This window comes from Cynoglossus semilaevis, chromosome 12 (genome assembly GCF_000523025.1).
Source record: "Cynoglossus semilaevis isolate Cse_v1.0 chromosome 12, Cse_v1.0, whole genome shotgun sequence".
NCBI lineage: Eukaryota > Metazoa > Chordata > Actinopteri > Pleuronectiformes > Cynoglossidae > Cynoglossus > Cynoglossus semilaevis.
In genome coordinates, this window is record NC_024318.1 from 4046920 (window position 1) to 4070389 (window position 23470).

General features: G+C 38.8%; 2 protein-coding genes and 1 long non-coding RNA gene across 4 annotated transcripts; 2 read left to right on the forward strand and 1 right to left on the reverse strand.

The window, feature by feature from the left end:
* Window positions 1-4846: 4846 nt before the first annotated feature.
* LOC103387048 (uncharacterized) lies at window positions 4847-12155 on the forward strand. Of its 2 annotated transcripts, none has more exons than XR_003051298.1 (7): window positions 4847-6354; window positions 6578-6639; window positions 9254-9452; window positions 9654-10450; window positions 10856-10920; window positions 11042-11116; window positions 12018-12155. It is a non-coding gene; the product is annotated as an uncharacterized LOC103387048 (long non-coding RNA). The 2 variants fall into 2 exon arrangements; XR_522384.3 differs by having other exon boundaries at window positions 4852-6354; window positions 9654-9878.
* pgbd5 (piggyBac transposable element derived 5) lies at window positions 6924-17465 on the reverse strand. The gene is made up of 7 exons (XM_017037465.2): window positions 16421-17465; window positions 12004-12434; window positions 10970-11104; window positions 9636-9816; window positions 8826-9023; window positions 7829-7934; window positions 6924-7532 (listed from the first exon to the last, which is right to left on the reverse strand). Exons 1-7 carry the CDS (start codon window positions 16776-16778, stop codon window positions 7430-7432), a joined length of 1512 nt encoding a protein of 503 aa, XP_016892954.2. The 5' UTR covers window positions 16779-17465; the 3' UTR covers window positions 6924-7429.
* A 109-nt stretch (window positions 17466-17574) lies between these two features.
* Window positions 17575-22457, forward strand: cog2 (component of oligomeric golgi complex 2). Its single transcript, XM_008321558.3, has 12 exons — window positions 17575-17758; window positions 18528-18689; window positions 18920-18985; window positions 19064-19144; window positions 19382-19485; window positions 19687-19795; window positions 19974-20153; window positions 20262-20386; window positions 20607-20733; window positions 20834-20973; window positions 22041-22102; window positions 22194-22457. Exons 1-12 carry the CDS (start codon window positions 17702-17704, stop codon window positions 22430-22432), a joined length of 1452 nt encoding a protein of 483 aa, XP_008319780.3. The 5' UTR covers window positions 17575-17701; the 3' UTR covers window positions 22433-22457.
* The last annotated feature ends 1013 nt before the right edge of the window (window positions 22458-23470 follow it).

Sequence of the window (23470 nt, forward strand, 5' to 3'; positions counted from 1 at the left end):
ACAGGGCACTGGTCAACAGTGTGGAATACGATGTGTATAAAGTGAGGTTAATCATTCCACATCATCCACTATCAACGCCTTGATTTTTGACAAATATGGCACCACAACCCAAACAAAAGGAGTCATACTGATAATGAAGTGATAACTCCTTCCAGGATAATGAATAATTGAGTGCAGTAATGCATCATTTTGCAGGTGACATGTACAACGGGACCGTGACCTCACCTGACAAGATATCCATAAAGAAAAACCCATAAATACAATCAATGCTCCGGTGTCACCGACGGCGCTGATTTCAACACGTTGCATTCAGTTATGTATCTGTGTGTGTGTGTGTGTGCGTGTTAGTTGTGTATTTGTGAGTGTGTGCATGTGCAGTGTTAAGAGCTTGATGTGGGCTGAGAATGTCATAACCTTGCACACATAGGATGGGTGGAGACTCCAGACACGTTGGAGACAGAGAGGTTATAAACTTGGGAAAGACTTGGATAATGTTTTACATTATCACTGTGAAAAACATACATGGCAGCATTGTTTACATTATGGGTTTTTTTTTTTTTTTTTTGCATCAGGTGCTCAACATACGGAGCAGGGACCCGGCGTATGTCGAGCCCGTGGACGTAGCAGCGGTTTGAAGCTGGTTTTGTTTTTCTGACGTGATCAGATAAGGCCTTTAATAATTTTTTTTTTCTCTATTCGATTATTTCAAATGAGAAGCAGCAGAAGTGCACTCTGAAACCAGATGCACTAATTTATCCAACCAGTACCACGGCAGAGGAGGAAGTTCAGCCGCAGTGTTAAAGCACCCGTGCATTACTGCAGTCACTTTTATTAGACGTCTCCTCCATTAAAGAAACACTGACTTTTTTTTCTTCTTTTTTTTCTACTACACAGCATTATTAATTATTAATAGGAATCATAATCAACTAAAATGAGGTCATGTTATAGATGAGGGTGTAATGGTTTACTATATCCAGACACACTCTATGTTAAGTGTACGTATACATATACGTACATGTACATACACACATAAATATATATAAATATATGTATATAATTATATATATTTACATATATGTCTATATATAGATGTAAATAAAAAAATATAATTATATATGTCTATATTTAGAGGTATATAAAAATATATATGTCTATATGTAGACATATATATAAATACTTACATATATATTTATATATATATTTATGTGTATATAAAAAATGTTTCTAAAGGATTTTGATTGATGTTGATTTTTTTCACTGCTGTCTTATGCCTAAAATATTTTATTATTTTTATGGACTAACTTAACTACCCTTGTTATCAGTTCCCCGATACCAAACTATTTTTTGTTGCAGTTAGTGTTTACTCAGCACATATCTGTTCCAGTGCTTTTTTTTATTTATCTCCAAATTCATCCTTTTCAGAGTCTTGATCTGAAGGGTCTGGAAGCAAATTCAGTCATTCAGCGAGGTCAACTGTCGGGGTCAGAAGGAACCAGTGTGGCATTGGTCACAAAAAAATAGGTCTAATAATTATTTGTGTATTGAATAACTTAAAATGAATTCACAGTTTATTTTTTAGATATTTTTGTCATCAGAAATGAACTTTGTTGTTGTCTGGCATTATTTATTAGGCAAATAATTTCGTAACTATAATATTAACATTATTTGATTTTTTTTCTGTTCCAGATTTTCTATACCGTACACTCCTCTTATTCAGCCTGTTTGTCCTGCGCCACGAGCTGCTGAGGGGTAGGTAGTATTTTTTTTCTTCGTGTGAGCCCTGAGGACAAGCTGCAGCTCGGTGCTGGTCTCAACGGACAGATCGGTCCTGTTGTCCGGGTTCTCCTCAGGCGTTTACACTCAGAATAAATCTTTATGAGCTGAGGTATCTGCAGGTAGAGGCCGGACGAGAGAAAGAGGGAGAGAGAGAGAGTGGCCTGCAGCACTCGTCTGCAACAAAAGGTATTACTTCTCTCTCTGTCTGTCTGTCTCTCTGTCTGTCTGTCTGTCTGTCTCTCTGTCTGTCTGTCTGTCTGTCTGTCTCTCTGTCTGTCTGTCTGTCTGTCCAACACACGCTCGACCAGACACAGTCTCTGTCTGTCTCTCTGTCTGTCTGTCCAACACACACTCCACCAGACACAGTTAGAGGCAGGAATAATATTTTCACTCAGAGCCTCTTGAACTCTGCAGATGGAACAACATGCCACTAGTTGTCCGCCAAACTGCCTCTTCCTGAGGGCTGATGTTTAAGTTACCTCTGTTTACCCCATGTTTTTGAGCCTGTTCTAGAAAAGACAGGAAAACGGTCCAATCATAAACTCATACCTCGGTGCTGAGGCCACATGTAACGCATTTTATCCTGCGTGCACTGGACACCTTGGACTGACAGAACTGTACTTTGCTGCCCTCTATTGATAGTCAGTGTAATTGCAGCTGCAATCGTAACACGGTGAATGCACTAAAACATTTGTTTGTGGTCACACCAGTGACCGGTCCGTCAGTTTTATTGCTCACAGTAATGGCGGTGACTACTGTAGTGATTGACCTTTAACTGATCATATCAGCAGACCGTGGAACGATGGCCTTTTTACACAAGTGTAAACAAATCCAAATGATTTAGTATTGTATCACTCTGAACACTTAAAGTTAGCCAGGGGCTAACGTGGGGCTGCATTCTTCAAACCTGTACATCCTGTATTATTTTTTTAAAATCTTACTTTTCTTACTATTAAACTGTCAAAGTGAGGTTGTTTTGTGAGTCTTTACTGCTCTGAATTTTTCACGTGTGAAATAATGTCAGGTTCTTCCTGCAGATCAAAGCTGAAAGTGGAAATACTCGAGTTAAAAGCACAGGTGTCGACATTTTTTCAAGCATCTCAAATCACCTGGTGTAAAATGTTATGGTGTGTTTTTGCTTTAAAGAAAAATAGATGATGTTAGGCCTTAGTTGTTGTCATAAAATAAAATAAAAAACACAGAGATTATATTTAAAGTATGCATATGTCTCCTCAATGATAGTCTTTAAAACAAATGAAAGGAAAACAACGGGGGAATGAATTAATCTCTGATTAATCGCAGCTGGAACCGGTCCATTTCTGTCTCTTGGGCAACAGCTCCTCCACTGTAACAGTGTGTTTTGTGTATTTTTGCTGGGGAGAGGTTGTTTGTTTAAAGGAAGTGGGGGAGTGCAGGGTGTTTGTCCCAGCCGTAGGGAGTGTCCAAGAACAATATCAGTTAATTCTGAGAAAATTGTGCGTTTCTTAAAAAGCAGAACAGCAGAACACCGACGTTCCACAGGAAGCTTTTAATGCAAACACGTTTACAGGACAACTTTGGTACCACTCAGCAGCAACTCAGGTGATTTGGTCCGACACACACAGAGCAGCCATTGAACAGTGACAGCTTCACATGCACCTACTGTATGTACACACATTCCTCTGCACTCTCTCCACTGTCATCAACATGAGTTCTTATCGGTCTAACTCTTACAGACACAATGTCTAATCGTGTAATGTTGATAGCACCTGACCAGGTTACAGCTCATTGAGTGTTGTTTTTATAACATCTGTTAGTGAAAAAAAACAAAAACAAAGAGGTGAAGCCCTGAGATCAGCCACGTCAGTTATTAACACCCAAAAGCTCTTTATTCCTAATATTGAAAATACACATCAACACATACATGACATCTGCTTTATTTATATTGACACCATACAGAAATGACACGTTGCCACAGTTAACACAACAAATGTGTTTTTATAATAATATATGATTTTCTTTTTTTTACTAAAGTGGTAACATTTTCATCTTCTTTATTATGTGTCTTTTTTTTACTAACTATTTATACATCTAGTGTTAATCAATGGTTGGTTTTCTTTCTACTGATTGGTCACAAAAAAGAAGAATGGTTTTCTTTCTACTGATAGGTCACAAAAAAGAAGGGCAGGGGGAAGGAATTTTACAATATTCATATCTACAAAAAGGGGGCGCTGCAGAAAATCTAAAGGAGCCACTGCCTTGGATGATGAAAAAGGAAGTCACAAAAAGCTGACAGTGCATTTATGACAAAATAACTCTATCACTAAAGTCCTTCTCTTCCCCTCCCTTCATTTTCATCCTGGTTTATTTCTGTCCTTGTCCTGGGAACTGGAAAGAAAACCTCAGGGCACACTCACACCACCTGCTCACACATGAGATGACTCTATCATCAGACACTTACTGTATCCTACTGTTTTATGTAATGAGTTTTTTTTTTAACTTAGAGTTCAATCTCAGTTTTGTTTTTTTGTTTTTTGACACTGCCTTTTCAAAATGCTTCTTCTTCCTTAAAAAACATAAATTTCCCTGAGTCTGAACTGGTCTGATTCAACATCATGTTCTCTTGACTTATCCAAGAATTTGGGGTAAAACCCGTGACTCACACTGGAGACAGTTGCTTGTGTGAGTACTGCTTGTTCCACAACCTTTTTCTATTATTGTTACCATGATAGCAGATGTCCTGTAGTTCACATGAAAGATGAAAAACTGCTTTTTGTTACAACCAAACAAAAGAATAAAAATGATTTTTATACACATATTTAGAGTACATTCTACTAGAAACAAGTGAAGGAACCATTGATTTTTAATTTATATCCTATGAAGCCAGTGTAAAACAAAAAAAGAAAACGTAGTGAAAACATTATAAACTATTTTGTTATAGCATCGCATACATTAGCATATTTGTTTTATTTAACGTTTTTCTGCATGAGTTCTAAGACACTACTATAAGCGTGTCTATAAGAGTTTTCATATTGCATTGGTTCTAAGACACTACTATAAGCAGAGTTGGCATATTGCATTGTTGTTCTAAGACACTACTATAAGCAGAGTTTTCATATTGCATTGGTTTTTTTTACAAAACCAAAATTTACTTTGTCCTCAAGTTGTAAAATGTGTGCAGAAGTTAAAATCCTTAAGCATAAAAAAGAGATTATAGCACCTCCTGCAGGGGAGGCAGGATAATTACATCCTTTTTTGTTTTTATAGAACAGACGATTTTGCATACTTTTCCTCACGGGCCCAGTTTCATTAGTGCTGAAGAACTTAAGAGTCAGAGTGAGTGAATAAACACAGCTGTATTTCAGGTCAACATGGTCAACCAGTCAATGTCATACAAGTGTGAATAATCTGACCACATGGATTATTCTATTAAAACCGTTAGTTTAAACATTCATGACAGGTGACTCTCTTATTACGTCAACAGTGTTATTTTTGTGGTGTACACAAACATTCTCACAACATTGACAATGACAACAACAATGATTTGGATCAGTAAAAAGTAAAAAAAAAGTGTTAAAAAGATAGTTGATAATTATCGTCGTGTTAACAAAATATACACAGACATACTTAAATCTTAGTCTCTACATTTTACAGTGTAAATCTGCTCTCTTTTGGTTATAGTCGTTACTTTCAGTGATAGTTAACTGTGGTATTCCATATAATATCTACGTTATTCATCTACCTATAGTTATAGCTATTTTTTTTGTGTGAAAAGTGTACACTATCATTACACCCCAGTCAAAACTGAAAGTCACGTTCAGTGCCTGACGGTGCCGTATAGGGAAAGTGCGCGAGTCCTGTCGACCAATCACAAACCAGCTCTGCTCTGTCAGCATTATATACATTTTCGTACGTAGAACCATGCAGACGGAGCAGGCACACAACACCAGCATCACTATCATTTGTCGACTGCATGAAATGTGGGAAACAAAGTCCACAGTTTGTGCTACACGCAGCAGTGTGGTCCATGGACCGGAAGTGGTGTATGGGACGAAAGGTAACGAAAAAACGGACTTGGAATCGGAAACAGCCCACAGAATTAGTTATCTGAAATCACAAAGCAGCCAAACTTTTAAATGTTATGTACGTTTTACCATAATAATGTACGTAATTACAAATGTATATATTTGTTTTATTATATTAAACTTGTAGGATTTTGAGTGTTTCATGGGTAAGTGCCTCCAGGGACAACCATGAAAAAAAGTTCACAATATCTTAAAACTGTAATTCATTAGAAAAAGCTTAGGACGTTAAAGTATGTGTAAATTGCTGTTTTGACGTCATCTCTGTGATTTATTCCCCCCCCCCTGCAGGTGATTAAGGTCTAAATGCGTTGCAGCAGCTGGTCAGCAGAGGGCGCTGTGTGTATAAGGTATCGATGATCAACACCTGGGGCTATTAGAGTGAGACGTCCCAGTGCAGCGGGAGTTCAGAGAAACAAAAGATGCTAAATGAATGCTACTCTGTCGGTTAATGTTTCTCAGAATTAAAGAAGTTTAAAATGCTACACGGAGGACGGCCACCGTTTCGTTCTTCAAGGTGTGGTATTTGCAAGTTTAAATGTTATTTTAATTGTCATTAATACATTTCCCAGGGCATTTTTTAAAACATCTTGTGGTAAACCGTGCTCGTGCAAAATAAAGTACGTAGATAAAATAATATAAAATACATTCTAAGTAAATCGCCTTGTAAAGATTTTAAAAGCGTTTTTAGATGTCTATAAAATATACACCAATTTAATCCGAATCTTTTTTTTTTAAAGACAAGTTGGACAGGATTCACACTACTGCGTGTAGCTTCAGGTCACGTGACGATCCATGTCAGGTGAGTTACGTAAGCAGCAACACACAATAGCCACACAACATTCACAATAGCCACACATTTACATCCTCACTTACAGGAACACCAGTGCATTCTTCTGAATAAATACTCTCCAAACATTTGATTAAAACCCATCTGTGTCAGAAAATCATTTTCACATTGAACAAGAGAAACAACCACAAACCAACAAACCAGATTCTTTTTGCATGCAGTGTGTGAACAAACCACAGTTCAGGTTTTACTAAACCTTCTCTTATGGAGTCCTGTGTGTGTCTGTGTGTAATTTCTTTTTTTTTTTTTGCATAATGAAAATATCAGACTACATGAAAATGTAGTGTTTTTCACACTATGGCTACGTCATAACTTCAGACATTTCATTCTTTGATAAGACATGAAAATAATAGAAGTGGCAGCATTTTATGGTCAATTCTTGTGAGCTGGACTTTTTTTTTTATCTTCCTCAGTGTGTGTGTGTGTGTGTGTGTGAAGTTGAAGATGAGGGAGGGGAACTCTCCCATACCTTATAACTCTCGATAATGTGTAGCAGTGTATTTAGGGATATGTTGCAGTACCACAAACAAAAGGAGAGGAAGAGCAACAAAGGCTTGGCACTGCTTCAGTAATATCGCCAGTATTCAGTATTAAATTGACGCGTGGGCTTTGTGTTTTTTCCTCTCCCCCTCCTCCTCTTTCTCCTCCTCACTGTGTGGAGAAGCAATCTTCTATATCCAGCAGCTCTCGGACCAGTCTCTCTCCGAACTGCGCTCGGCTGTAGCGTTTGACAGTGTAGGCGTCAGACATCTTGTAGAGGATGTAGGCGTTGTTGATGGCGATGCTGATGCTCAGCCAGAACACCTGCTGCCAGGTTTTGTTTGGCTTGTGGAAGTTTAAAGTACCTTTGGCAGAAAAAAAAACACTAATTAAATGAAATATGTTGTGTTTTTTTTTAACCATACTACAGTAATGATGGACACAGTCGCTGTAGCTGCTCTGGTCCTTAATTACATGAATTAAGGTATTAAGAGTGTAAATGTGTTGACAGCTGCATCGTCCAATAGGAGCCCAACTCCCAACAGCCAGGGCACCAAAGACTTGAGTTCAGATTGGACAGTGCAGCTGTCACTCACACACAGTGACTAATCAGACTTAGCCTGTCTGTGGTGGACATCAGTTTTGTCGGGTCGGTACGTACTTGCTGTATTTGTCATCATATTTGCAGATGTAGCTGAGATGAGCTGCGAAAGCCTCCACAGCCAGTGGACATGGAACCTCTCCACTTTTCCTCTTTATGATCAGACCTGTCTCACACACACATACCAAAGACATTGCAGTTTAGGAGAACAAACACCAGAGAGGTGTGTGTGTGTGTGTTGTTTTTATTATTTATCATTTGCCTCTTTGTTCTTGGCTTCCTGTGGAGCTGCTTTGTTTAAAGAATTTATTTTTCCACAGCAGACATTTGGTCACAGTAGGAAACATAACAGTGATGAAAATACAATTAACAGTGATTCTGTCTGACTAATGTATATATTTATATATATATATACACACACATACTATCTTACTTTCAAAGTTTAATCATTTCGATTTGTTGATTCAGAAATGTAGAAATAACTTCAGTGCACTGGGAGATAAAATCTCTCATTTTCTGAATGGACTTTGGTGCAGTGATGAACCTCAGTGTGAGACATATAACTAGCCCTGCACAGATGACTGTCTGTATTATTTTTAAACACACATTGTCATATATTTAAAATGAAATTGTTGGACCGTCGCTGGAAGAGGAAAGGACAAAGTAAACACAGACACACACAGGGGAGAAGGAAATCAATACCAGCTAATAAGAGTAAAAGTGAAACGAGGATCCGCGGCAGCTTACACTCACACACACTCACTCACACACACACACACACACAGAGCAGTCCTTCAGAGTGCATTAAAAACTGACAAAGCTGTTCATTTTGTGAGGATTAACCTTTAAGAAAGAGTACAAATGGTAATTCTGCTAGGATTATCACAGATTTAAACAGTGGTTCTCAAAGTTGGGGGTGGGCTATACTTGAGAGGAAAAGTTTGGTTTTATATTAAAGTAACGACTTCCATCTTATAGCCTCATGTCAAAGTTAACTACATCAAAGTTTTAACGTTTTTACCAGTTCCTAGGTTAAAAAAAAAGTTCCGATCATTACCTTGTTTTGTTGGGGAGTATGCGTTGCTGAGGAACCTGAAGTGTCCCTTGTTGTACCAGCTGATCAGTGACATGCTGCCTTTCATCATCACCCGTGATTGGCCGCGCTGCGCCGGTGTGGAGCTGCAGACCAGCATGCTTTGGGGTAATCCGGTGCAGTCACTCTTCCTGGTGCTCAGAAGGCCGCAGCAGAAGATATCTGAAATAATGTTGGGAATGTGAATATTTGAGATATTATGTTGGCTTTTTTTTTCTTTAAAATACTGGTGGATATTTGATGGATGATTTGGTTTGATGCCTGGTTTTTATCCATCACCCCTGCAGTTAAACCAGTGCATTGATTGTTTCTTTTCATAAATGACAAAGCTGTGACTCAGCAGAAGTAAAAGACCAATAAAGTCTTTATCTCTCATCTTTATTTCTCTCTAGACAATTTATTCTTCTTTGTCCTGGAAGGACGAGCGCAGGAGAAACAATCGAGCGTCTGACTGCTGCGGATTCTCAGTGGAGAGGACAATGATTTTTTTTTTCCTCCATTTTTATCTGCGTCATCTGTGAAGCTGCAGTATGTGCTGAAAACGATTAAAACCGAGGGGGAAAAAATGCAAGTTGAGCTCAGTGACTCATGGTGAGTTTTTTTTTTTTTTTGCTGTCACCTTGGTTACTCATGAGCAAAACATTATTTTATAGTGACAGCAGAGTCTAAAAACATTTGTCATTATTGGTCACTGACTGACTTTCATCAGGTGATGTCCTGGAAACATAATCACTGGAAAATTAGTTAGAGTAAGACATGGAGATGTTTTAAAACCTTGTTTGCTGAATTCAGTGAAAAGGCTGAGACTGGTGATGGACGGCCCGGTGAAGACGATGGTGTTCTTCCCAGAGATGTTCTGACACAGCTGTTTGGCCACCAGACTGTGAAGTTGAGTCTTGTTCTTCAAGGTGGCCAGAGTCTCCGAGCCCTGGCCTTCCTTCAGGTGCACTGCGATCTGTGGGGTCAGAGGTCAAGCAGAGAAAACACCCCACAGATATTTAAATAGAATTACTTCATGTAAGCAATATCTTCCAAAACAAAATCTAAATACATAAATAGTGCATCAAATTTATTCCAAAAATATTTTCCTTTGGTTTAAAGTATTGATGATGTCACAGTTCCTAAACTCAAATGTAAAATGTGTAACATCCCCCTGACCCTTACCTGGTGACTGCTGGGATATCTGAGCCAGTATTTAACCAGCAAACACAGGTTAATTCTTCATGTTGTTGCTCAGAGGCTGAATGTTGTCAACGTGACCAGTCTGAACATCAAATGTGTGTATCATTCAGTCTGTCTCTGTGTGTGTGTGTGTGCTTCTGTACCTAATGGAATCCCATGGATTCACTCCATTAACTCGTTAAATTTCTTCTTTTTTTTTCTCTCCCTCTCGAGAAAAAGGCCTGAGAGCAGACACACAGCAGAGCAGAGCAGCCAAATGACCCCAGTCAGCGTGAATGTTAATGTTCATTTAATAAACACGGAGATGATGATGGAAAATTGATTCAACTGTGACCGAGTCTGTGGAGCTGCTAATTTAACATCTTCCTGTTTAAAATGGCAAATTTTGAGAAGTGACTATAAATAAGGTAAACACCTCAGTGAGTCACAGTTATTGACACAAAGTTGAGTCTCGTAATAATAGGGACATTTTTTCCTCATTCATGCAGCTGAAGGCTGGTCAAATAAACCAATAAGTAACACCAAATACAATTTGTTAGGCCAGTGGTAGTCCTGGCATTTATGCAGCCCTGGGCCAAGCAATCCTAACCCTGTTGCCCCCACCTCTCAATAATGCCCCCTCCCTAAAATGATTTTGCCTTCACTTAAAGGTCAGCTTTTCATTCCTGCGATTTTTAAGGAGAAAAGATTTCAGGCAATATTGCTAATAAATTATATATCAGTTTTCTTACACCATATCAAATCATATTGTGATTTTATGATATTGTTTTTTAATTTGTTTTCCATCAGTGCTTTTTATTTTACTCCACCAGGAATTACAACAATGCCGACTGTTGAGTCATGACTACAACCTGCACCTACACGTGCTCACCCTCTGGTAAGAGCATACACAACCACACACACACACACACACAGTGTGTTGCTACCTGACAAATGAATCCAGTGGAGGTGCACTGTCGGACCCAGAGGCTGAACTTCCTCTTCTTCCTCTTCCTCAGCTCTCTTTCTGTACAGGTGGTAATAAACACGGGATCCTCGTCTATTAAAGGCTCGTGGAGAACCTGGAATCACATGTAAGTAGATCATCGTGATGTAATGTTATATAGCATTATGCAAAAAAAATCTTTTCAAAACAGTATTAAAAAGCACTGTTAGCAGCCACTGTTGAATTTTTAAAAATAGAAATCAATTCCTGAATGCTTTTTTATTTCAAAGCCACGTCTTTACTGACTGACATCATCTTCAAAGTGAAGCTCTTGCTGCTTAAAACCACCAGCTGCTTTCACGAAATTCATACATTTTTAATAACTAGAGAGTGACAGCAGGGGGCAGTAACGGCACCCATGGGGATGTGGTAAACCACCTCTGGTTCTGTCAGATTGGGGTTATCATGTTAACAAAAATCAGATTTTAAAATGGAAAATAATTCCATGAGTCATTATTTTACCTTTCATTAAGAATGCAAAAATAAATAATTTCATAATTCCATGAGTCATTATTTTACCTTAAGAATGCAAAAATAAATAATTTTGATCACTTTATTAAATCCTGTAGGACAGACTGGTTAGGTTTGGAATCACTGCTGCAGATTTGGAGAAACAGAAGAGCAGCAGTTTCAAGCCTGCACAGAAATAGAAAAGCAAGGCCCACTTACATAAATAAATATAGATCTACTTTATAAAGGCCAGAACTAGTTGAATGAACTTCTACTGGAGGGGAAGTCTCGTAAAAAATGAGCCTGGATAGTTGCTGCGTCGACGGTTCCTATAAAAGTGGGACTCTCTCTGTGGGGGCTGCTGCACACGCCTGTTTATTAAGAAGGTCAGCGAGGAATTAATCACTGGTACTGTAGTACAGATGTGTATTTATATTTATATTTTTAGAGGTTTTGTAAACACTAACTACCTTGATCAGCAACGTCTTTGCAGAGAGAGAGAGATCTCTGGACCGTGGTTCTCACCTGTGTCTGTGAAGGTCTGAAGGTGCAGCTGAACGACTGCTGCAGTGAGTCCAGGAACGGCTGGATCTTGTACAGGCCCTGGTTGCTTCCCTGTGACGGCCTGAAGGCCACGATGTGGAAATACTTCAGGATCTTCTCGAAGCGCGCCTGGCTCATCTTCAAGGCGATGGTCCGGTTGCTGAAGAAGCCCGAGCTCCAGATACTGAGCACCGACTCACAGCGGTGCACGCTGGTGGAGGTGACGAAGCCCAGGAAGGCCTTCATCTCCTGGACGGTGACGGGGCGCCAGCCTTCCTCTGAGCCGAACCGCTCCTGGAACTTCTTGGCGTACATGTTGGTCTGGGTGACCATGTTCTGGATGCAGTTGTCGGGGACGAAGAGCTGGAAGAAGTCCAGGGCCGAGGCAGTGACCGGCATCTTCTGAGCCGGGCCTGCGTCAGAACAGGAGTGGCCAAAAGTCAGGTAAATATTTTACATTGGACCAATAACTGATGATTAAACTGGTGGAACTTTTAGATTTTCAACTCTGTTGACCAACCCCATTGGTCAGTGACCTTTGACCTTTTACTTTGCTCAACCTTTTAGCCGATCCTTCCAATAAAACTTAAGATGTCATTACCATAATGTCTTATCATTATACAGTCATTAGAGACTTAATTCAGGCAACATTGTCTAGACATTTAATCAACGACTAAACATGAAGTCATTTAACTTTTTTAAATTGATTTTCAACTGGTGTTTATAAATCAAACCATCTCCTCAAACTGAATCCTTTTTTTGTTTACGTGACATAAACTGAACATTTTTGCTTACATCCGTTCAACAGTTGCCGCTCGTGTTATAAAAGTTGGTTTAATTTGATTAAAAGTTGTTGTTCTTCAATTTAAAAGAAGTACTGTATTTAAATATCCCATGTAGTCGCACATTTTTGTTCCCAAATTGTTGAAATAAAAGACATGAGTCACCCGACAGAAACAGCAGCAGCTGGAATCTATTCAACGGCTGAAAACGAAACATTTTCTTTCTTTTGTCTTGGCCTCTCTCTCTCTCTTCTCTCTCTCTTCTCTCTTTTTTCTCCTTAGAACACAGAGTCCTTCGTGATTTACAATGAAAAAAATGAGAGATGTCTTCCATTTAAAAGCTCTCTGGCTGCACTGCAGCCACACAGTCAGTGCTTCATGGATGACTGGATTTGTGAGGTTTGTTATTTTATTTTTCCACAAAGAAAATGCTGCAAACTGTTTGATGCATTAAGAGGGAGAGCATGGCTGTAAAAGATGTAGATTTTTATTCCTCTCTCTGATGTAGAATCAGAAATGAAAACACGCTGCAGAGTCAGAGTAATAAAAGATAAGAGTGCGGCCGTGGGCATGATTCAGAATCTACTCATTTGCATTCAATAAGATTTACAAGGTGAGCTGTAAAATCCAGTGTAACGAACGGACCCTCAGACAGAAGGTCTCCGCAGGCCAAATGACTCACTCCTCATTTCAGGATGGGGTGCGATAAGACAACCTGGGGAGGATTTTTTTTTTTCAAAATCATTTTAATGGATAATGGAATTGTTTCATCTGTTCCTCAGCCAATTCATTTTTCCCTGGAGATTGTTCCTCACACGCTGGACTTCAGTTCAACAATATCACTCCCAGTTTGATCGTACTCTGTGTTTCATGTTTCTTTTCCCTGGAGATTGTTCCTCACACGCCTCTGCCAGCTGGACTTCAGTTCAACAATATCACACAGTTTGATCGTACTCTGAGTGTTTCATGTTTTTTTTTTTACTCCTCCGCCCGCACATGAGCTAAAGGATTTAAGAGTGACACGTTATTTATGGTGCAGTCGAGTCTGTGCCCTCTTAGGTCGACATTCTTGCGATACTCTGCGATACTATCCTTGCATTATACTTATTTATTTCATAATTAATACTTTGGTCAAACACATTAAACCTGCACTGTTTAAACCAAAAAATATTATATTAAAAAAATATATATAAAAACTGATATTGGACATTTAATGTATCCACTGATCTTTGGATCTTTGTCCAATCCACCCCATAATCCCTAAATATTCTTAGGAAAAATATAAAAAATATAAATATATATAAAAAATATATTACTTTGATCATTTAATTGAGATTTTTTAAATTTAAATTTAAATGAGAAGTATAGAAAATGTATCATTTTATTTTTATTTATTTTCTTATTAATACAATTGTATTGACCGTACATTGAGTTAGAATGGCATGTGCAGATACTGTAAGTACCAGGAATATTCCATACAAGTGAATACATAATCAGGAGTTTGAGCCCCTTTAACAACTGGATAAGATGGTTATATAACATGGGATGTAGATACAGATTAATCCTTAGCTGTGACCTCAAACCTTTAGCTCTGCAGGATTAAAAAAAAGGGTTTTTCATGTTTCTTAAATAAAAGCATTGTAAAATTTGTAAAAAAAAAAAAAAACCCAAACTTTAAGTTTATTTATAACATCCAATGAAATATAGGGTAAAAATAAATATGCATAAAATATTTAATTTAATAAGAAATAAAAGAAAATCATGTCATAGACATGATAGTTGATGTCTTTGTTTCTGTACCTCAATGTGCTTTTTTTAAAACTTATTTTAAAATAATTGAGTTTTTATTTTTGTTTTCTGTAAAAACATTTAGGAACGTATTACTTATCCTTTGCAGGATGAGTAAACCTGTGTTTTTTAGTTATTTAAATAAAAAAAAAACCCATTATATTTAGTCTACCGTCCTACTGTAAGTGTGGTAAAAAGAAATCCAGGAAGACAACTCGGTTAAAGATTTCTCCAGCCCAGTTTGAAGCTCACTGATGATTTATGTACTAACTGCAGTCTCCAAAGTACTGGAGCTGTCACACCAAGGCTGTGTCTGTCTGTGTCAGCACTGTCGCAGCCAGAGACACAATGACAAGGAGAAAGAAGAAATTTGCAGGGACACGGAGAGACAGACATCAGAGTGAGAAAAAAAATATTACCCCATTAAAAAAAGAAAAGAAAAGAAACAAAACAAAATCTCAGATTAGCATTTCTGCAATTCATTGTAGCTTCACTGGAGAAGCAACAAGACCTCCACAGTTTTCAGGACTCGGGCTGTCTTACAGCTCAGGGTGATTTAATCAAGTGAAGTCTGAGATACTTGAAGACTAAAGTGTGATTATGTTCCATAGGCAGTCAGTCCATCATCCACCCAAGGCCCTGACTGAGGATGGAGGAACCACCCACACTGACTGTATCTGTGCCTGTATTTTAATAAACCAAACCACATTATACAAAGCAGATGGAGGCACCTGCTGCCTGGTGACCTGAAGTCAACACAGCCAAAACAGCCCGACAGAGCAGGACGCGGCAGGAAAGAGAAAGAGGAGGAGGAAGATGCGTCCATTGAAATATTTTTTTACGTCAGTAAAGCTGTTTCACTTTCATCACCCCAGCTTAGCTCTGTGTACGGTGGATTATTGGACGTGAACTGGCATCAATCCATCCACTAATGTCAGGATTAGGAGCGTTAGATGGTTAAATAAAGAGTAAATCCAGACAAAAAGCTTTTTGTTAAACAGGTGAACCTCCACTCATGGTCATGTCAATAAATGTGGACCGCAGACGGACTTAAAGACAGACAGACCCAGTCGTGCTGCTTCCTCAAACAGGAAGTGACTAACAGCCTCCAACCTGGGAGATTTATTCTGACAATTTTGCTCTTATGCATTTTTCTATGAGCCTCCTTCTATGTGCTGTGACTACATTGATTTATGCAGCTTTTCATGGTTCAACTGTAAAATAAATTTGACTCTGGATACACAGTTTCCTGTCAACAATCTCTACTTTAGCAGAGACGCCAGGCATGGAGCTGCAGGTGCAATGCTGTCTGATAAAACATCAGGTCTGCAGTGTTCAGATCACAGTGAGACTCAGGAGAACATGTTGGCCTGAACTGTGTCTTTAATGTAGTTCTATGAGGTACTGTCTTACTGCCATGATTCACACACACACACAGGGAGGACTTCACTTCTTTTTCATCCTGAGTTCATCATCTCCAGTTGCCATGCTAACACTTCTGTGCTACGTCCATAAATCTTTACCACTCTGCTCTTCTCCCTGGAGCTCCATCTCCAACATTTGTCCACTTCAGCTTCAAACCACCCAAACTGCAGATGTTCCTCTGATCTGACAGTTTCTAATCCTGGTCTCTGTTGATAAAGATCTCAGCATCTTCATCTCTGAGAGGTGACACTGACTCCAGACCATAGCTCATGAGCAAACCAGTAACAGTGCCATTAATGGTCCTAAGTACAAAACCAGTAACAGTGCCATTAATGGTCCCAAGTACAAATGCAACACACACACACACCAATGTCTGGTCACTTCACCCACAGACCTCCTCTTACCGTATGTCTCCTTGTACGGCGGCATCGTCACCTCCTGCAGGTTCTCCGTCCATCCTTCCTCCTCCGCCTGACTCCGGGACAGAGAGCCCGGAGGACCTGCTCCTCCACCTCCTCCTGAACCCGCACCGTGCCCGCTCTCCCGTTTATGATGATGGTGATGGTGGTGGTGCCCCTGCTGCTCCTCGCCCACTTCGGCGATGTAGTTGTCCGAGTCGGAGTCAGCGGAGGTGCTGTAGAAGGGGTTGTCGCTGCTGTCATCCCCGGACTCGCCGAACACATCGTCGGATATCTGCAGGCTCTCGTACCGGGATCGGGCCGCCTCCAGGAGAGACAGCGCCTTCCGCCCGCACTCCGCCATCTCTCTCTCTCTCTCTCTCTCTCTCCCCCACTAGTAATTCTCCCTGCTCCCTCTTTCCTTTACTCCCTCTCTTCTCTTACTCTACCGTGAGCGGTCACGATTTTTGCAAGAACGGGAAGGCGTTATCCTTCAATGGTGCGGCTGTAGCATCCTGTAGTAGTTTGACCGAACGTCCCCGATCCACTCCACCAGGGTTGGGATGCGGAGCCCTTTGATTGCCAAAGCGTAGATGTGGTGGTGGTGGTGGGGGGCTGTCGGCTTCTAGTGTACCGTAAAAAAATGACGCCCCCCTGGGTCTGCCTACAGCGATGCGCACTGGGCTGAATTGCCAACAGTCATGGCTCAGCATCCGGGTTGACAGAGAACAGAGTGGTGGCTGCCGCCGCATCACCTGACACTACAGCCTCCTCTCTGTCATCCAATGAGACTGCATCTTCTCCCAGATCCACTCTGAACCACTGCCCATCGTTTAAGACGAATATTGATTATAGTTGGAGTCGAGTCTTTTTTTTCTTCTTTCAATAGAATAACCAACTTCATATTCGTAAAAGCTCAAATTATTCACAATATGAAAAACTACTAAAACAAACTAAGCAATTGAAAAGAATGTTCCTATAAAAAGTATTTACCATATTTTTGCCGTGTTTCTCTAATACCTATCTATCTATCTATCTATCTATCTATCTATCTATCTATCTATCTATCTATCTATCTATCTATCTCTAACGCAACAGGACGTGATCAACACCGACCAATAGAGGGCACAGTGTCTCTGTGACAGAACGTACGGTTCCGGGTGCTTCTTCTTCGTGCTGTGCTCTTGCCATGTTTGCGGAAGCTCGGTGACAGTAGCTGTAGCAGCTGAAGCTAATCAAACTCAAACTTGTTATTTGTTTGTGCTTAATCCGTGTTAACAATAAAAGATGAACCTACCGAAGGGTCCCGATTCCCTCTGCTTCGACAAGGACGTTTTTATGAAAGTGAGTGCCTTACGTTTGCGTTTCGCCAACGCATTTCCCGTGGCTACCGCTTTGTAACTGCTTTACATTAGGCTAACACCCTGTTAGAAGCTGTAGGCTCTCGCTGTTGGCGTGCTTTAAAAATCCTTTTTACCACATACCAGGCATTTTTGTTGATATTTACACATGGATATGTGTCAAACTAAACTAAATAATTACTGTTGTTTACTTTTTTCTACTATGCAAGTTATGCAAGTTATACCGATACTTACTGTGATCAACTATAGAGACACTCCTTTCTTAACCGAAATGTATTTCCATGAATGACAAGAATGACAGAATAATAATAAAAAAAAGCTGAACCAGAAGGTTATGAAACACAAATTGTTTAATACAATACACAAAATGTGCTCAAACTTACAGGATATAACAGACATGCTAAACCGTGTGCCTGTATTATGTGCTCAAACTTACAGGATATAACAGGCATGCTAAACCGTGTGCCTGTATTTGAGTGTGTGTGTGTCTAAACATTGTATAAGATGAGGGCGTGTGTTAAAGACCAATGATTCTCAAGGTATTTCATACCAAGGACCCCTGGTGGTCCACAGACCATAATTGAGAACCACAGCTATTGAATACGCCAATTATTTTTTAAATGTTGAAAAAGAGCTTTGCTACATGTAAACCACATGCAAAGACTGATTATATTCAATTACTGGTATTTATCTTACTATCTGCACGCTTGGTGTTTGTATGTTTATTTCTCTGCTGTGGTGACTCTTTGCAGGATGACTTTGACGTTGACCAGTTTGTCTCAGAGTGTCGGAAGAAGGTCCAGCTGGAGGAGATGAGAGAAGACCTGGAGCTCTACTATATGCTGCTGAAAACAGCCATGGTGGAGCTCATCAACAAGGACTATGCAGACTTTGTCAACCTCTCCACCAATCTGGTAATTTAAATACAAAAATATACAGTTTGCCTGCATTTTGTTCAGGCTCATTTAATAAAACAAAGGAAAGTCCCTCCTCGCCCATTTTGTGATGATGCGTCCATTGTTGTTAAGTGAAACATTTTCAGTTTTTACTTTTATTGTCAGAGACTTGTGAAATATGTAGCTGCAGCTGTGATAGGCCCTCTCCTGGTTCTGTCCTAATATACAGTATCTGCTTATTGTCTCAGGTTGGGATGGACAAAGCCCTCAATCAGCTCTCTGTGCCTTTGGGACAATTGCGAGAAGAAGTTTTGGTATGTTTACTGATCGGTGATAACCAAGTGTGTGAACTGGTTCTTGTTGTGAATCATAAGCATCACATTCTGTTGCAGGGCCTCCGCACATGTGTGAGCGAAGTGATTCAAGCCATAGACAGTCAGCTGTCCAAACAGGAAGATCTGCAGAAGAAAAAGGTTCACCATTCTTTTTAACTTGAGCCAGCTTCATATTAAATACTTTAGAGCAAATATGGTTCATGATTGTGGTGTGCAACGTTTAGTCACCATCAAATTGACATTTCTGTCGTGTGAATAATCAACACCACCGAATTGATTTGTCGTTATTCTCGTTGGCAAATGTAAGCAAATACATAACAATAATCATATGTTAAAATATTTCATATAGAAAATGACTGTTTCTCTTTTTATTAGGTGTGTGTACTGAGGTTAATTCAGGTGGTGCGCTCAGTGGAGAAGATTGAGAAAATCCTTAACTCACAAAATTCCAAAGAATCCAGCTCTCTGGAAATCAGCAGGTAGGAACCCGGGCATGTTATTAACTGTGTTTAACTTAGTTTTTAAATAAATGCATGCTTAGCTACGGACAATAGATAAATCACACTGTTCAGAGAAACTTCCTAAGGAATGAAAAGGTTAGGGTTAATCTGGAGAGATACATTTTGTCAAGCATCTGTGTGTGATTTTTTTTTTTAATCTGCATGTCTCTGTACATTCAGTCCCTTGTTAGCAGGTCAGATCCTGGAGAGAATAGCTACAGAATTCAATCAGCTGCAATTCCACGCTGTACAGAGCAAAGGCATGCCCCTGCTGGACAAAGTCAGACCTGTAAGTGCTGTGGGTCACACAATTGGGTGCTTCTGGTATTCTAGCTGGAGCCCTGTACTTATTTGACTGAAATAAGTAAGATTCATTGGTATTTTAGAAATGTATCTTAGACCATTAAAGCTTTATTAACCTGAACAACATGATGCCCAGAGTCACAAGGTTTTTTATTCCTTTCCAGCGTATTGCAGGAATTACCTCCATGCTGCAGCAGTCTCTGGAGGGTCTGCTGATTGAGGGTCTGCAGACATCCAACGTTGAGATGGTGCGTCACTGCCTCCGGACTTACGCCACAATAGACAAAACTCGAGATGCAGAGACACTGGTGGGACAGGTGCTGGTCAAACCGTACATGGAGCAGGTACACAGCTCTAAAGTATTTGTTTGTGCATGTTTTTAATGATTGGTTAAATTGTCAGTTTAATTAATTAATTAACATTCACATCTCTCCACATTTCACTTCTCTTAGGTAATAATAGAGGAAGTTGTGAAGTCCAATGCCAACGGTCTCCAGCTGATGTACTCCAGACTGCTGGAGTTTGTCCCTCATCACTGTAGACTGTTGAGGGAGGTGACGGGAGGAACCATAGCCAGGTATCAATGTTATCTATTGTTGTTTTGGATTGTTGCAGTAACATAAAAAAGACAATTGTATCAAGCTATTTGAAACATATTTGTCAAAACTTAAAAATATTATAAGGACAATGGACAATTGTGCGATTATTTGTGATTAAATATTCAATTCACTGTGCAGCTGATGTGTAATTATATCGATAGTCTTCACTGTTGCACTGCTCCACTTCCTGCTCCTCAGTGACAAAGCAGACACGGTGCCAGGTTATGATTTCATGGTGAACTCGGTTTGGCCAGAAATTATCAAAGGAATTGAAGAAAGGCTCTCTTACCTCTTCAACCCCGGAAACCCTGACATTTTCTACGAGGTACGTCCACAGAGACGCAGTCACTGTGATCACGTTCAGAAGGACGTTCCTGTTCATTTTTGTGTGTGTAACAGTGTGTCTACACCGTCCCTGTTTGTAGCGCTACAGCGTCAGTATGGAGTTTGTGCAGAGGTTTGAGCGTCAGTGCAGTTCACAGGCCAGTGTGAAGAGGCTGAGGCTGCATCCCTCATACACCAGCTTCCACAACAAGTGGAACCTGCCCGTCTACTTCCAGCTACGGTAAATAATATCTCTGTCCTGTGTGTGACACTCTGTCACTTGCAGTGGTGTGCAGCATCAAGACATTTATTTAAAGTGCTGCAGCTGTGTCAACTATTTCTAATAACAAACCCAAACAGGTGGAATCACTAACAAAGGCATTAACTCTGTGTTAGGTGATGTCCAAAGCATAACTATTGCATCTTATCTATCTGCAACTTGTCAAGAGCCAGTTTATGAAAGTCATGTGTGTGCATTTTGTTTTAAAATAAAAACAAATTCAGTGTGTTCTTGAGAGTGATCACCAATGGTTTTAATTGTCCACCAAAAAAATACTTTTATTTTTAAACTTTACAATCTACAGTTTCTGTACTGTACTACTAAGAAGTAAGTTAACAGGTTGTTAAATGGCCTACCCAACGTAGTAAATACAGTAATACAGTAAATATCTTAAAAATACTACTATTTTAACTGTGATATTTTGTGTTATAGTTAGAAACCACATGTTACTGTCGTGGAGTTTTCCTGGTTTGATTTAATTTTTGTTTTCATATACAGCTGATTTTGCATTAATTTTGCACTGTTTTGTGTACTTAAAAAAAGTAGATTTAAGGAAAATGCAGTCAGCACTGAGTGTGTATGGACAACAATGAGAAGATGTGTTTTCAAACCTTACATTTACACCACTCAGCACAACAAAATGAGGTCACACTGTAGCAATGATGTTTTTCCTGCAGAGGTTGCATTTCAAAAAATTGACCAGACTGGCTTTTAAGTATGAGAGAAATGAGCTTTGACTACAATTAAGTGTGTCAGCAATTTTCAGGGCGAAAGATATTGGCACACGTTCCACTTAAACTGTTATTGAAGAAACCAGAATTATCAATGACAAAAAAAAAAGCTCAATGTGATTGTCACATGACTTACGGTCTCATGACTTGATGAATGGTGATCTTTTCAACTGTCTCCGTTTTTATAAACAGACTATGAGGTCTAGAGCACAACTCATTGAACATCATTTTTTAAGGAGATTATGTGAGATGTTTTCTCATTTCTCAAAATATTTTGTTCGTTGCCCTCTTTTCCAGATACAAGGAAATTGCTGGAACTCTGGAGAACAGCATCAGTGATGGACTTCAGGCAGCAACAGGTGGAACCGTTGTCCTATCCTTTTGACTGCAGTACTAAACCAAGTCCCTTCTCTGAGTAATTGTGTGGGGTTTTTTTGTCTGTGTGTACAGCCGACAGTACATACCACCTGAAGGTGTCTGAGGTTCTCTGGTCCTGTCTGGTGAGGTGCTGGTCAGACAAAGTTTACCTGTCACTTTTGTCGCATCGTTTCTGGAAACTCACACTGCAGCTATACGCACGATATGCCAAGTTCCTGGATGAGGTAATCCTTAAAGCACCAGTAAGAAAATTCAGTAACCAGAGTATTCAGATCTTGTATATTATTATTAGAAGACAAATTATATTTTGATGATAAACATGCAGAAAAGATAAAATTTTGAAATTCTTTGGGAAAAAATATTTTGAAATTGTTTGGAAAAAAATGTCATCAACATTTTTCAACATTTGATCACAAGTTTGGGTTTTGCCAAAAAAATCCAAAAATATTTTTCTTCCAAAATTTTTTTGAAAACGCTTTATTTTGATGAAAAACATGCAGAAAAAAAAATAATTGAAATTTTTTTTTCAATTTTTTCAAGTTTCCATCAAAATCTTTCACAAATTTGCCAAAAAATTCCAAAAAACAATTCCAATAAATTTTCAAAACGCTATATTTTGATGATAAACATTTAGAAAAGGAAAATATATATAAAGAAATTCATCCAAATTTTTCAACATCTGATCAAAAATTTGGGTTTTGCTGAGAAATTCCAAAAATATTTTTCTTCCAAAAATTCTTTTGAAAACTCTTTATTTAGATGAGAAACATGCAGAAAAGTAAAAAAATTGAAACAAAATATTTCAAAAGTTTTCATCAAAATCTTTCAACATCTGATCATAAATTGGGGATTTTGCCAAGAAATTACAAAAAAAATTATAAAATTGCCAAAAAATTCCAAAAATATTTTCCTTCTAAATTTTTTTGAAAACGCTATATTTTGATGAGACATGCAGAAAAAATTAATTTTACAAAATCTTTCGTAATGTTTTTAGTTTTTTTTAAAAAATGTTCTCTAAATGCCCAATTTTATGAGAAACATGCAAGAAAAGATAAATATTTTTAAAATAATTTTACAAACGTTTGTCAAAATCTTTTAGTTTTTTACCAGAAATGACACAAAAAGTTCATATTTTGACAGAATATTTTATAGAAGAAAATTTCACAAAATGTTCTGTAAATGTCCTTATTTTATGACGAACATTCAGGAAAAAATTAAATTTCTAAAAATAATTTTACAAAGATTTTTGTCAAAATCTTTTAGTTTTTGACTAGAAATGACACAAAAAGTTCATATTTTGACAAAAAATTTTATAGAACAAAATTTCTAAACATGTTCTCTAAATGCCC

What these genes read in the sequence shown, in the direction of transcription:
- pgbd5 (XM_017037465.2), bottom strand. Translation starts at nt 16,778, where the DNA reads ATGGCGGAGTGCGGGCGGAAGGCGCTGTCTCTCCTGGAGGCGGCCCGA. An exon ending in GCCGTACAAGGAGACATACG is followed by an intron (nt 12,435 to 16,420) that starts GTAAGAGGAGGT and finishes GTTCTGACGCAG; the next exon opens with GCCCGGCTCAGAAGATGCCG. An exon ending in CACTGAATTCAGCAAACAAG is followed by an intron (nt 9,024 to 9,635) that starts GTTTTAAAACAT and finishes ACATTATTTCAG; the next exon opens with ATATCTTCTGCTGCGGCCTT.
- cog2 (XM_008321558.3), top strand. Translation starts at nt 17,702, where the DNA reads ATGAACCTACCGAAGGGTCCCGATTCCCTCTGCTTCGACAAGGACGTT. An exon ending in TCAACCTCTCCACCAATCTG is followed by an intron (nt 18,690 to 18,919) that starts GTAATTTAAATA and finishes TTATTGTCTCAG; the next exon opens with GTTGGGATGGACAAAGCCCT. An exon ending in TCAAACCGTACATGGAGCAG is followed by an intron (nt 20,154 to 20,261) that starts GTACACAGCTCT and finishes CACTTCTCTTAG; the next exon opens with GTAATAATAGAGGAAGTTGT.